The 14,223-nt window shown below is 53.2% G+C and overlaps 1 protein-coding gene and 1 long non-coding RNA gene across 2 annotated transcripts in view; one reads left to right on the top strand and one right to left on the bottom strand.

Moving 5' to 3' along the window:
• LOC130519549 (uncharacterized) overlaps positions 1 to 981 on the top strand; it is a 5,432-nt gene extending 4,451 nt beyond the window's left edge. The window contains exon 2 of the long non-coding RNA XR_008948353.1: positions 52 to 981. This is a non-coding gene — a long non-coding RNA (uncharacterized LOC130519549). The remainder of the gene's footprint in view (positions 1 to 51) is intronic.
• On the bottom strand, positions 941 to 14,143 carry atxn7l1 (ataxin 7-like 1). Its single transcript, XM_057023085.1, is given in 13 exon segments — positions 941 to 3,354; positions 3,436 to 3,634; positions 3,725 to 4,210; positions 4,610 to 4,731; positions 4,824 to 5,034; positions 5,413 to 5,666; positions 6,476 to 6,558; positions 7,402 to 7,482; positions 7,485 to 7,807; positions 7,872 to 8,058; positions 11,143 to 11,247; positions 13,441 to 13,515; positions 13,983 to 14,143. Coding segments are annotated over 13 exon segments (2,241 nt in total). The 5' UTR covers positions 14,080 to 14,143; the 3' UTR covers positions 941 to 3,336.
• Positions 14,144 to 14,223: the final 80 nt, after the last annotated feature.

Genomic DNA, 14,223 nt, shown 5'->3' with positions numbered 1-14,223 from the left:
CATCCAAACAAGACCCAAATGTTTTATATTTCACTCTCTGTGTCCTTACAGACAGGTGGAGCAGAGCGGCGATGATGAAATAACGCCACAGCACCCCTCAGGGGCGGGGGCGGCGGTGCCCGATTCTGCCCTTCCTGTGAAGGGAAGCTTCTTTTTGACCTCCGCTGTCGTCCTTCCCCGCAAGAAAATCGGCAAGCGGGTGGAAAAGTGCTCCCAAAAGGACGATCACGGTCAATTTCATCGTACCGTTGCATCAATCACGGGTTGGGGACCTCGTCGCTCGCAGCTGGAGATGTGATTTGTGCCTGGATCTGGCTCCAAAACCCAGATATCAGACGGCGAGTCCATTCCTGTTGCACCTGACTCCGACTGGGACGCAAGACTCGGACACATTCGTCCAAAATTCGGGGGTAGGGGCTCCCGAAATCGGGACGCAGGTCTGTCCTGTGTTGGGCCCACAGGTCTTGATCAGAACAGAGACCCAAACCTCTGGGATGTTTATGCACCGATGCCGAAAAGGACAGTTAAACAGAAGCAGGGTCGCACCGGTGAGGTCAAAGGTCACGGCGTCGGGTCAGGATGCGGCCTTTGCCGTAATCTCGCAACAAACTAGTGTGTGTGGAGGGTCTCCCTCTATTTCCAGCAAACATGCGTTAAAATTGATTAGCAACGTGGATAAAGCTGAAAACAGACGCTAGGTGAAGCGCCCCCTGGTGGCTGATCCTGGTATCAGAAAATGAAACACTGATCTTTCCGTTATGATCCTAAATTGTCACCAACAAAGTTGTGCACGCTGTTTTCTTTGCATTTGACGTTACAATATTCAAGTTTTCCAGTGACAATTCATCTTTTTACCGAACCACAAACGGGTGCAACAGGTCCGATGAGCCAAAGTTCAGCTTCAAACGCGAAATCTGTCACTTATACATGACACCACATCCACTTTCAACTGTTTAATAAAAACTTGGATATAAGACCTTATTTTACAGTAAAGTATTCACTTATTTTGGTGCGAACTCCAACTGCTGTCAGACTAAAGGAACTCCAAACCTATCAAGGCATTTTCCAGACATTCCGCAGAGTTTGGATCAGGTACGGACAACAGTGCACTCAGCTGAGGGGCCCAACAAACACTCATCACCTTATTGTACTGTAGTTGCCAGAAACATATTTATAAATATATAGGCTTTCTTTGTAATACCTCAAATATTATAAATAGAAGTTAAAGGTCTGGCAAAGTGCAAAAAAAACAAAAAAAGTTTAGAAAAGTTAATATCGCAACCTCCGATGGCAATTAGCAACATCCATGAGAATCTGTTGTACTTTTAGCTGCTTACTTGCTCGTCTCACGACAAACAGGAAGTCGGTGGAATTTCCCATCGAAATGAAACGCCTCGCCAAGATCGGCGTTCCGGTGTGAACGTCAAAAATGAAATGCATTGAATCCTCGTTACGATATCCTGCCTCAATCGGGAAGAAATGCGTGTAAAATATAGAGCGTAAAATAAAAAAAACGCCAAGCTGACGATCCGATTGGGAATTTAAAATTAAAAAAATAAAAATAAAAAAAAGTCTCTCTCTGGGAAGCACTTGGAAAAAGCCCAACAGAAACTACTGATTATGTACAATTCACCCCTCTTTAGTGCTCATGTAAGCAAACAAGCCGTAAATGCTGTTAAACGCTGTTCGTGCCGCAGCGGCTGCTAAGTACCACGTTGGAACGCCGGCTCGCCGTCGTTGTCGGGTAAATCAAAATGCTCTCACTTGCTTTCTAACACCTAAAAAAAAAAAAGACAGCTTGAGTGAAATTTGCCATTTTTGGTACCGAGCTGCAGAAACCACGTGGCGAGGTTGAGACTGAGAAGGTATTAGCTTGATTCTGTTATCACCGAATCCGGTTCCCAAGGGAATGGTCCAATCAGGCCCCCCCCCAGCTTATTTTATTCAGTTTCTTTTTGTAAACACGTGCAAATGTGGCAGGTCGGGAGCAGATGAGAAGAGGCGAAGGCATTCTGATTTCAGCGTGCACGGGCTGGAGCCTGGCGAGCAGACCGGTGGAAGCCAAAACAACAACAAATGTCAATTTAACAAACGCGCAGAACCACAGGAAAACAGGAATGTGGGGCCCTTCCTATGAAAAGACGCCCCGGGGGTTCTGGTTTCACCAAAGTCCCTCGTGAGCACGAGCAGAGCGGTGAGGAGGACGTTCGTGCGTCTGGGTTGTCACCATAAGCCTCCAGTCATGTGATCTAAAGTGTGCCGGCGATGCTCTCGGCGCCACGTTCCCACGCACACGCCAGCGGTCTGCGTGTTCTCAGTATGCGGCGTGAGAACCGGCTCGGTGGAATCATTCATATTCAGCGTGTGAGAGATGCGGCAGAAACAAGAAAACACTTTAGGAGTGACCCCAGGCGGGCGGGGTCAAAGGTCAAGGCCATACCACATGTTGATCGGCTAGTGTAACGTGTGACGCTCATAAAAAACAACAGTTGGGACTTTGAGAAACCAGCCCGGGTATCAGGAAAAAATAGTCCCTCATCTCAGCTCAGGGGGGAAGAGGGGGGATTATTAATAAATACAAAAATAACAACATCATCTGTACAATTTCAAACATAATACTTTTCTAATGTTTCTCTCCAAAAACGTCTCTGTAGCTCAAACCGTGACGGTCAGTTAGAAAATTAATTCAGAATGATCAATTATTGTACAAAACGACTCCAGCGGTCCTTTTGAAGCAAGTCCTCGTGGAGCTCGTGGTTCTCCTGACACCCAAGTAACAAAAAAGAAGCTTTTCAAACACAATTTCTTCCACAGATCTTGTTTTTTAACTTCCCTTGTGTGAGCCGCTCTGTTGGAGGCTGCTCTGGAGTCAGTGAAGCTGTGGGGGGGGGGGCAGTAAGTGCACTTTAAACCTGGTCATGCTGGAAAGAAAAGGTGGGGGGTGGAAGGAGATACTGACTGGATATAAAAGGTTAAAAAAGAGAAGACACTGGTTGAAACCCATCCGAGTCCAGCTGCTCTCCCCCCTCCATCGTGTGGGCTGTGGGAGAGGATGGAGGCTGGGTCCTATGGTGGTCCAATCACCATCTCGTCCCCCCCCCAAAATGACCGTCTCTTCCTTCTCAGCGGACCACTGCACAGACGGCGGCAGCGGTCAGAGACGTTCGACCCGAATCGTCGCCCCAGAATCGCGCGCTGACAAAGCTCCAGATGGAATCAGAGATTTCCGCTCCGGGGAGGTCAGAGGTCGAGGTGCGTCATCATCGCCACGGGCCGAGACAGAGTTGCCCCCCCCCCCCCCCCCCCTCTCAAATGCGATCGTGTCTCAACGTTCGGTCAGTGGTGTAACTTTCCCTGCAGGGAGAGAAGCGAAGAAACGTCTTTACGTTCCGGAAAAGGCTGAACGGGATTAAAAGGAGGCGTGTCGGCCGTTACTTGTCTCTGGGACTCCGGCCCGGAGGTCAGTATCCCACCGCTGTCGCTCCTGTTCCCAAACAGACTCTCCAGCCCATCTGGCCTGCTCAGCTTGCTGGCCTTCCCCCTGAAGGAGGTGGGGCTCCTCCTCTTTCTCCACTCTTTCCCCCCCTCGTAAGTGCGGGGCGCCGGCGGCTGGTGAGCAGCGGGGGGGGCGTCCCTGCGGAGCCGAAAAGGTGCGCAGGTGATCCTAAAACTACAACTGGGACATTTACTGGAAAAGCCTCGGTGGCGTGCGCGGTGCTCTCACCTGCTCTGAGAGCACTCCCCTTTGGACATCACGCTCTCTCTGCTCCACAGCCCGCCCCCGCCGAGTCCCTTCTTCCTCGCCGCCCCTCCCGATCCCTGCGGCGTCGAGTGATAGCTGCTCCCGTTCCTTTTGTGATTGTCCGGGCTCGGAAACAAGTACGAAGGCGAAAACGCAGAGTTGTTTTTCCGCTTCTTCGATCCCGCTATGGTGTCCTCCGCGTCCTTCGGGGGACGGCTGGCTCGGTGCGCCCCGTTGCGGGATTTAGCCGGCGCGGAGGCGGAGGGCGCGGGCTGAGCGGCGTCTCGGATGCTGAGCACTCCGGCCGCAGACGCGGACTGAGGAAATGTGGCGGTGTAAAAGAGGGAGTTGGCGGGGAAAGAGGAGGGAGACGTGACAGAGGCGAGGGAGGGCGGAGGTTGTGAAGTGATGGGGGAGGTACCGGAGGAGGAGAGGGAGAGGAGGCTCTCCGGAGCCAAAGGCACCTTCCTGAAACAGGGAGATGAAAAACTGGATATAGATTCAGACTATTTACGGTTTTTATTTACATGAGTCATCAGCATCCATCAGATTCTGCCCTTGCTGTGTTTTCTCGGCTGTAATTAGAAGCCTTCTTTGATTACATTTGCATATTCAGCCACACTGTAAATCCCCACCAGTCCCGTTTTTATTTGATTTGTGGGCTCTTCGTGTTTAAAAATAATTCCAGTGATGCTGCACAGATGAGTTTTCAGTTTGGTAGGAAGGTGGGGCTTGTGCTATGACAACAGTCAGCCACCAGGGGGCGGCCGAGACACCGGCGCTTCACCGTTGGGGGCCCCTAATTGCTGAGAATTCCTGTGAATTTACAGTATTAACTTAAACAGCTGTTTGTGCACGCCTACTCACCTCCACATCTGCGCATTGAGGTGTTTCTCCACCATGTTCTGGAGCGCCAGCCTCATCCTGTCCCATCGCCGATCAAAGACATAGTAGCCCCGACCCAGGAGCCTGCTGCTGAACACGCAACACTGAAACGAGGGAGAGATGCTTTAATGAAGCTTACTGCAGCTTTGAAGTTGAAATGGACCATAAAAGAAATGGATATTGTTATAAAACTGACCCCTAAAGGCTGAGGGTGATGATTTGAGAAGTGAAAAGCAGGTCTGTCTCCGTCCTCTGCAGTCTCTGCGTCCCCCTCGTCACTGGAAAGCCGACTGAGGTCCCCCGCTGCAGCGGCCCAGATGTGCGCAGAGGGCTCTGGATTAGTGGCTGGGCCAGGGGCTGGTGCTGGAGGTGCAGAGCTGATGGTGCAGTTGGTGGGGCCTGGAACCCTGGAAGAGACACAGGAAACAAGGCGAGACACTAAAAATGTTGGTCCAGGAAAGGGTAGAGAAATGAGAAACAAGGCCAAAAATCTGTACACATAAACATGATTTGAGTCCCTTTTTAAATAGAGGCTCATCAACAGGAAAGGGGAACTCCGATTCTTTCAAAGGACATTGTTAACATCTGCAGACCCGTCATTTTTATTTATTGCTTCTTCTTCGAGGAGCTCTTGTTCACAGCGCCCCCTGGTGGAAAAACCGCGTTTCCCCACTCCAGTAAAAAACTAGTCGACTTAAACCGCATTTAAACAATAAATTTAGAAAGAAAATATATTAAAATTAAAGTAAACAAACAAAAAGAAAGGTGTGTTCCCGGGATCTGACCTGGGTATGTGCGCATTTGCCAGCCGTAGCTTCAGAGAGGACAACAGTCGTCCGTTTGGGCAGTGAGGCTTGCTGGGACTCGCCGTCTCTTGCGTTGCGACCCGCTGGCCTCCTTCTTTCTCCGGCCCCGTCCCATCTCGCTCTTTCTCCTTGTCCTTCGCACCCTCCTTCGGCCGCCCTTTGTGCTCGGCCAGGAGGACGTCGAAGTGTTTCCTCCGGCCGGGAACAGCCCGGCGGTGCGTTAAGGAGTGAGTCTGCAGGAGGCAGGAGAGATTATCCAAGACAGTTAAAATCAATTCATCATCCTGCCGCAAACATCCAACTAGATTAACGCCGGTAGATTATGTTAATATGTGGGGGGCTTACTGCTGTCTGGTCTCAGCAAACACTGAATATAAACTCAATATTTTCACTTTTGTCGACTATAAAAAGCCCCCGGTAGAAACACACGAGGACAACTGCACAAAATAGAGCTTTTAGATGTCAACATGGAGAATTTAAGACTTATTTTAGGGGATTTTATCCTCCTACAGGGCAGCAGGAGGTCTTAAGAAGACCATAGGGATAATCAGTGATAATGTTTTTGTGTCATAGCTCTCATACATTTAAGACGGATTTTTATAATCAACTTTTGGGAAAAGGAACTCACGTCCTTGTGTTTTGATCGTAATTGCGGTTTTCTCACCGATTATTTCCCCCGACAACTAAAAAACATCAGCGCCGGAGCCCGAGTTTAATTACTTTATAACCAGCTTGAAGTGATTAGCATTGTTGCTAGGAGTAATTAAATGGGTGTAAAACAGTCGGACTCCTGGAAGAAGATGTAGCGTCATCCAACATCTATAATTACCTCATCACAGCGAGCCGAGGCCTGATAACGCCTCGCCGCCGTTACTGAGCATTGACTAAATTGCAGACGGGGCGTGTCGGGGAGGGACGCCCGTCGTCAGGGTTTAACAACTGCGCTGCTGCTGCTGCCCTTCCGTGTTATTACCCTCGCAAACAAACAGCGTCGTGGAAGGAGGGGGGTGGGAGGGGGGGGGGGGGGGGCCCCCGTGCCTACCTTGCAGGTGAGGGAGCGCGTGCAGGGGCGTTTGGTTTCAGGGTCCTGGACTCCGCAGTGCTTGTTGGGATCGAACACCCTTCCTGTAAAACAACAGACGGACTCAGCAGACGTGAAACAGCCGTTCCTCCCTCTCCTTCCAGCAGGGCTCTCTGGGAACACAGGCCTCGTTTGTCTCTCTTCAGGCAGCTTGTTCGTCTCTCAGCCGCGGTCTTCTTCCCTCCCTCCTGGTGACATTATTAGCCGTCCTTCCAACTGCACAGAGGAGCTACGCGGATCCCACAAGCAGCGTCAAATCACTGCCGACAGACTCACTGGCAGTACGAGAGTCAACTAAAGCAGAATCTGGGGAGGGAACTGCGGTCGGCCCGCTGCCAGGGCTGCTTGAATGTAAAGGGTGCTTCTTATGTCATCCTCAGAGAGGTAAAGGTTAAAGGTAAAGCACCAAAAACTGACATATAGATGAAGAAGAAGGCTGAACCCCTAAAGTGGGTCGATGCACCCTTAAATTCCGTGAATGATCACCAGTTTGCAATAATGGTCTATAAGAGCGACGCGCGAGCAAGATTTGACTGCTGGCGTGGAAAAGGAACCAAAGGGAGGGAAAAAACGACAGAGGAGAAGATGCATGATGGGAAAAAACGAGGCCGGAATAGGAGAGTGTGAAAGAGAAGTGAAGAGGCCGAGGCAGGAGGTAGAGAGCGAGAGGATGAAGAGGTATAGGTGAGTGTGTGTAGGGAGGGGAGGGGGGGCACTCAGAGAGAGGCAGCTTTTTCTGGCAGTGGGAGATTGTGAATGGGAGGGTGTGAATCGAAGGAGGAGAGGAGGAAGAGGAGGAAGAGGAGGAGGAGAAGCTGACGACAGATGACGTGGACCCTCGAGGGAACCGCTCAACACGACGGGAGGGAGGTGATCTCCAAACTGACCTGAGAGCCGTTTCTGGGACCTGGAGCAGCTCTTGGTTCCGTTCTGGTGCCTCTTCTCCAGCGGCGCCGACAGTGGAGCGCCGCTCGGGGAGAAGGGGCGGGCGACTGGGAGGCCTTCCTGTCTTGGGAGGAAGGAGGAGGAGGCGTAGATGCTGACTTCCTGTCCAGGGGCGACCGTGCCGGGCTGGGCCGCCCGTTCAGAGAGGACGGGGACGTGGTGGAGCGCGGCGTGGACGCCTCCGCGCTGACGCGGCCGTTCAGCAGCTTCTCGCTGGAACGTTGGGATGGCGAGGAGGCGAAAGGTTTGAGGGAGGAAGGGGAGGAGGTGCTGAGGCGTAAGTGGGAGGCCGAGTCGGACTGTTTCAGGCAGGGCATCTTTTCCAGGCTTACAACTGGGAGAGACACACTAAAGAGGACACGAGGACTTAAACAAGGAAACAAGGAAACGCTGGAAAAGAGGCTGCACCCACCAGGTTTTGCTCCGCGCTCCCTTTGGTGGGTAGACGGCGAGCGGCGCCTTGCTGAAGCGAGAGTGAGGGTAGTCTTTGGGCACCCTGAACGCCAGCGTGTCCCCGGGACCGGGGGCCACCGCGGGCGTCTTCGGCTTCATGGGGACGAGGGGGCTCCGGGAAGGGACAGGGGAGATGTGGCGCTTCTCTGGAAAAGGAAAAAAATAGGAGCACACATCAAACCGTCACATATAAGTACCGTTTATATCCTGATTAGCACCCCCCCCCCCGCCCCACCCACCCCCCCACAGTGTCGAAAACCTTTCTAGTGTTAACACAAATAAAGCTGAGTGAACAGGAAGCAGGGACGTGTGTGGGGTGGAGCAGGAGAGAGGCGAAGGACGGCGGCTTCCACTTACGGTTTTTGCTATGCATGTCTCTGGGTGGGGAGGGAGCGGGGGGAGGAGGGGGGGTGCGGTCCAGGACAGTGGGTGTCTCTCTGACTGCCTCACAGGGAAACTACACCCCAGCTACCTGAGTGAAAACAGAGGGATCGACAGGTCAGAAAAAAAACTCCCCCCCCCCAAAATGGACACGGAGGTGAAAGGAAACAGGCAGAGGAAAACGTGGGAAATTCCCGTGACGGATTCAGTCGGATCCGTGCCGTCCGCGAGAGGCGGCGAGGGCTCGGCAGGTGCTGGAACGGATGCGGGCGTTTCCATCACGACGACAAATAAACCTCAAAGTGAAAGGAGCCAAAGTTCAGGCGGGACCCGTTTTAAATCGGGATAATGGAGCGGCGAGCTCGCCATCCGGGTCACGGTCAACGTGAAGACGAGAGCTGGAGGGAGGAGTCTGCATCCTCGCACTATCATCGCCCACAGAGACGTGTGTGAAGGGTGTAATGAGCAAACACACTGCCCAACAGGTGTGTGTGTGGGGGGGGGGGAGGCTGGGGGAGGGGTTAGACTTCTGCAGCAGTGATGTTTAACAGTGAGACAGGAGGTCTCCCATCATTTCGGAGCAGCGAGCCAAAACGGGCGCTAGGCGGGCGCTAATTGTGACCTTGCGCGTGTGTTTGTGCACTGCAGGTGTGTAAACAGGCCAGTAGGAAGTGACGGCAGCTGCGCTGGGATGCGCAGGATCAAAGTGCGCGCTCACAACGATCATCTGACCGGGCAAGGTCGCCGCTGCAAGGGCGTCCGCGCTAGCCGCTCTCCTCCACTGGCCCGTCGTTATGGAGATGCCGAGCGGCCGGCCACTCACAGGGTTGGCTGCTGACTCATCTTGTGGGCGGAGCCAGAAGGCAAATGAAGGTTTATTTACACCCAGAGGGCCGGGGGCGACCCACGTTTCGCTACTTCCTGCTGGAGATATTAGCATGTCGCGGCTCAGCTAAGCGCATCTCAAGGATGGTTTATGACTGTTGTGTGATTGCATCACCAGCAAGACAAGAGGAAGGCCCCCAGGAGGATAGGTAAATGAGCTGAGTGTGAGGGAAATCACAAAAACACGCTCCATCTGTTTGCCAACACTTGCATATCAAGTGGAATAACCGCGTCTTCAACATTTCGTCATGGTATTTCTCCTCTGCGCTGATTTTAACATTGCGGAAGGTTTCACGTCCGACTGACAACTGTCTGAGTTTCTGTTCCAACCACATCATGGAAGCTTCTTTTCGACATTAAAAGTCACACAAAAGAGTTCAGGCGCTCAAATGTTGCAGCCTTCCATGAAAAAAAGGCTTTTTAAAAAGTCGCACCTTGATGAAACCGCCTTTCTGTGGTTAAGAGCGACTTTTGCCAACGGCAGACGCGGGTCATGTGACCTGAGCGAAGGCTCCGGACACTCGGTTAAACCACAAAGGGGGTTTTCCTTCTCTGCCTTTTCTTCCATTAATGCAGCATTCCGTGGAAAACGCGTAGGTATCGCGCTCCAATATCCGCAGCGCTAACTTAGCCGCGCGTGCTTCCGTCCCTCCCACCTACAGTGAGATCTGTACATCACCGTCCACATTTATCTCGCATGTTTTCATTATTCCAGAGCGTGGGGAGAACGCCGCCGCCGTGGGGGATTTATCCCACGCCCCAGCGTAGCTACCGCTAACAATCCACATGCTTTCTTTACTCTAAGGAGATTTAAATGCACAAATCCGCTAAATGGAGCGGGCGTAGACTGTAAATTAACCTTTACGTACACGAGCCGCGGCGTGTATGAAACAACTATCCGGCTTAAGTTGGAGCCTCTTGGTTCCACTCGCTGAAGCTTGAGCAGCAAACTAGGCATGTAAATCTGTGAGCCGCTGATCCCCGAGGCGGCCAATCATCTCCCACGTGTGTGTGTGTGTGTGTGTGTGTGTGTGTGTGTGTGTGTGTGAGCACGCGTTCATGCGTTTGTGTGCATGTAAACCTGATTCGGTGGGCAGGTCAAGCATTCACAGGGTCCCGGCGAGTCGGGGCCATGAATAAAAAGGACTCTCATACGGCGGTGGCGGTATTTAAAGGTGCCCCCCCCCCCCACCCACCGCGGGAAAGCGGTGGCACTCGGATGCTTTCGATGACGCAGCGGGAACGCTCCACAATGGCAGGAAATGCATAAAACATCACGAGACTGTGGCGAGGTTCTGACTCTGCAGATGTGGGGGGGGTGGGGGGACAGATCTGCAGGTCACAGATTTAAGCAGGAGCTCAAAGTTGGTCTCCAACCATCGAGACTCCCACATTTGCCCGCCTGTGTTTCGGATCAGTTGCTCCTGACTTAGCGCACGTCGTGTAGCGGGAGCGCTGCCAACGGCGGGGTGATGGGCCTGGGAGGGGGGGGGGCAAAACGCCGGCGCTCGCCGGGAGTCTGAAAGAGCGCGCGTCTCGGAACACCGCTGACCTCTTTCTACAGAGGAACACTCCGCTGGGGAAGGAGAGGAAGTGTGCGTTCATTAGAGGCCTGTGCACGTGCCGCTAGCAGATGGGGCGCGTGCTATAGGTAGCGAGACGCCGCAGAGCCGGATATCAATCGCCAGGCTGCGGCGCTCCGGTAAAACCTAATTATTTTGCTGAATCAAGAACAGAAAATCTGTGCTCGATCTTCCAGCTGGTCAACGGTGGCGTGAATTATTTAGTGCGTCTCAGCCTCTATTAGTGTGTGGAAGGGGATGGCGCGGGGGGGTGGGGGGGGTGTTTAAACAGCCCTGCAGGGACGAGCTGATATTTTTCCACTAATGCGACAGGTCCTGGGGCGGCGTGTTTGCCCGGCATCCCTGCGAGCTCCCAGGATGCAGCGGGGCGCTGGGCCTTACCATAGTGTGCGAGGATGCCTTGGGGAGTAACCACCTGGCTGCAGACGTGGCAGACGACAAGACAGAGTTCCTCCAGAGCTGGGACGTGGCGGCGGCGGAGCATGTCTGGGAAGAGACGACAGACGGGCGTCAGCACGGCGGGCCGCCCTCATCCCAAATATGGCAATGAATCAACAGGTCGCACCTCCAGCCGTGTCAACACCACAACAAACCAACAGTAACGAGTCCGCATCTCATTAGTGGCCAGAAAAATCAGGCAAAATCAGGCAGATTAGGATGGTTAGCCTGGGGGGGGGGGGGGTCATTCCTCAGCCGACTGGGGGATTTCGGCCAATCGCTTCCCCGCCGTGTTTGCCGAGCAGGAACGGTTGGCAAACATGGTGCAGCCGGGGGCGGGGGTGACTTTACATATCGCCAGATCAAGATAACTTCAGCGCGCTCTACAGAATATTGAAGGTTTCTTCGGGGAAGCGACGTGGCGTCAGATTAAACCGTATTTTTTTGCGTGCCTAAGTACCCGCCCTGCACCGAATATCTGGGTAAACAGTGGCGGCGGCGGCTGCCAGCGAATGTTGCAACCTGGCTCTGCAAAAAGGCCAAATCTGGCAGCCGTTAGAGCGCTTTTGCATGGCTGGAGGGGAAGACGTTAGCATGACACCTCCTGGTAAAGTTCTTATCAGCCATTCAGCAAAAAACTGAGTCAACTATGTTAATGATAACGGGCGACAACGTTTCATGCCATCAAACATCTACAATTAAAAGTTTGATACATTTTTTTCCCCACTCGGGACACTTTATTTTCATGCACGCTGCACATTTAGCCATGTTAGCTTGGTGTTAGCATTGTTACAGCCATTATTCAGTGACTTTTTAGTGCAGAAGACGCCACAAAAGCTGCAATTTCCGATATTTCTAAGCCTCAACCTTGACTCCACGCCAGCCTCTGAACTTTTCTTCACAAACAGCCTGAATTACATCCGCAGTTCTGTCTTTTTAAGTGCTTCATTTCGTGCCTTAAACACACTTGTTGCGCGCACAGATGCCAGCGAGTGAAAACCTGCTGAGCTCCTCAGCGTCCAGCCAGTCAAACTTAGAAACGGAGCATTGACGGCGTGCGTGTCCACCCCCCCCCCCCCCCGTTTGTTTGTGGGCCTCGCCGATGTCTGCGTGTGTGTGGGTATCGCTCTCAGCGGGCCTCCAGTGTCGTGTTGCCAGCAGATCTGCAGTTCTGGAAACGCCGCTCTGGTCTGGCTCAGAGGCAAGAGTGTGTGTGTGTGTGTGTGTGTGTGTGTGTGTGTGTGGGAGGAACGCGTTCAGGGATATTGAGACCGAGGAGAGTTTCCCCGGCTGCGTTCGCACGTCAGACGTGCGTCGTGCTTGGCGAGCGTGACGCTCCGACTTTCATGGATGACTCAAGTGTGACTGTGCGGCTCGTCTTCCTGCGGGTTATTAATACGCGATATGTGATTCACAAAGGAACCCCTGTGGCCCCGGGGCCCGCCGGGGTCCGGAGGGAGGTCGGAGGTACCCGCTCGCCCCCGGCCGCCCCACAGACCTCTTGACACACAACCGCCATCTCCCTGCTGTGTAAGACAGAAGGAAAATGTGTCGCCTATGAGGCAGTAAACCCACGAGGGTTCAAGATGCCCTCAGGTCAGCAGTGTGTGTGTGTGTGTGTGTGTGTAAATGGGGTAGAAACAGATATTAGCTTTGGCATGCAAGGCCTCCAGCCCTTTTTGACGGCTCAGGTCCAGTTTCTTTGGGTGCTGCGGGACCGTTTCAGCCCGTAACCTATCTGCGACAGGACTTCCTGCCCGGCTGGCTCGAGGGACCAGAGTTATCCTGCTCATCTGAAATACTCCATTACAGAGGAGAGACTGGTCATAACTGCAAATACAAACATCCCGGACTTTAGAGCCTGGTGATAGCTGCACATGCACGCCAGGTTCTCCCGGGTTCGACGCAGATATTGATTGCAAGCTACTTCCATTTGCCAACTATTTTAACATACAACCATTTCTGCAGAAATCCAGTTTTTCCGGTCCGAAGCCACTATAACAGCCAATCGGAGGCACTTTGCAGTGGAACCGCACGCGGCTAATGTGGATCTCTGAACCTATAGGATGTTTTAGAAGTTGGCATATAGGGTCATGTGTGCACGCAGCCTGGGTAACGGGCAATAGAGGTGTTTCCAGGGACGGGGTGCACCCCAGACCCCCCCTCACCCCCGGCACCGTCAAGGCTGCACAACCACAACAAACCGGAGCTGCAGCAGCGTCAAGTCTCCAACTTCCTCACCGTGTCTGCTGAGCTTCGCGGCTTCGCCCGGGCGGTAACGCTCTTCGTCGCTGGTATCCGAGGAAGTGTCCGCGTCTAGAAAACACAACCGAGACGGGGGGGTGAAACCGGGACCCGCAGCAACCCCCGCAACAAAGTTTGGGGCCACGCGTGGAGCCACGCCGCTCTGACGGCTGGCTAGCGGGTTAGCATTAGCCTGCTAGCTGCCGAGCTCTCTTCCGACGGCGAGCGAAGCTGTCAAAGCTAACAAAACTTACAGCTGGACAGTTCAAGGCAGCACAAACGCACACGCTGGTGCTGGGAACTCCGCGCCGGAACGACCAGCGTCCCCGTGGCGCGCACGCACGGCGGCTAAAAACCTATTCGTCGTGGGCTTTTATTTTGATTTCTTTCTTTCTGACAAGACACTTTTGCTGCGCTTTGACAGAAACAGACGCTGCATGGTGGAAAGGGCTTACTCAACTCAATCACAGACAGTTGGAGCACGCACTTCCCGACAGTTTCCCCGCGGAAACGACGCCACCACCGACGGTCGAACTTACTGTCTACAAGGCGTAATTTAGCTGCACTGACGAAGGAAGACCAGGGCTCGCAGAGGAACGTATCCAGACTTGGTATTTGGCGATCCAGTGTCGCCATTGCTCTTCCGTCTTGTTGCTTTGCTGAGAGTCGACCCCCCTCCTCCTCCTCCTCCTCCTCCTCCTCCTCTCCTTCGCACGCAGCAGGCTAAAAACGAAAGAACGAGAGGTTCTGACGTCATCCTCGGCGGCGCTCGGCTCTTTC

The sequence above is a fragment of the Takifugu flavidus genome, chromosome 22 (assembly GCF_003711565.1).
Source record: "Takifugu flavidus isolate HTHZ2018 chromosome 22, ASM371156v2, whole genome shotgun sequence".
Classification (NCBI taxonomy): Eukaryota; Metazoa; Chordata; class Actinopteri; order Tetraodontiformes; family Tetraodontidae; genus Takifugu; species Takifugu flavidus.
This window is presented reverse-complemented; position numbering and strand designations above follow the sequence as displayed.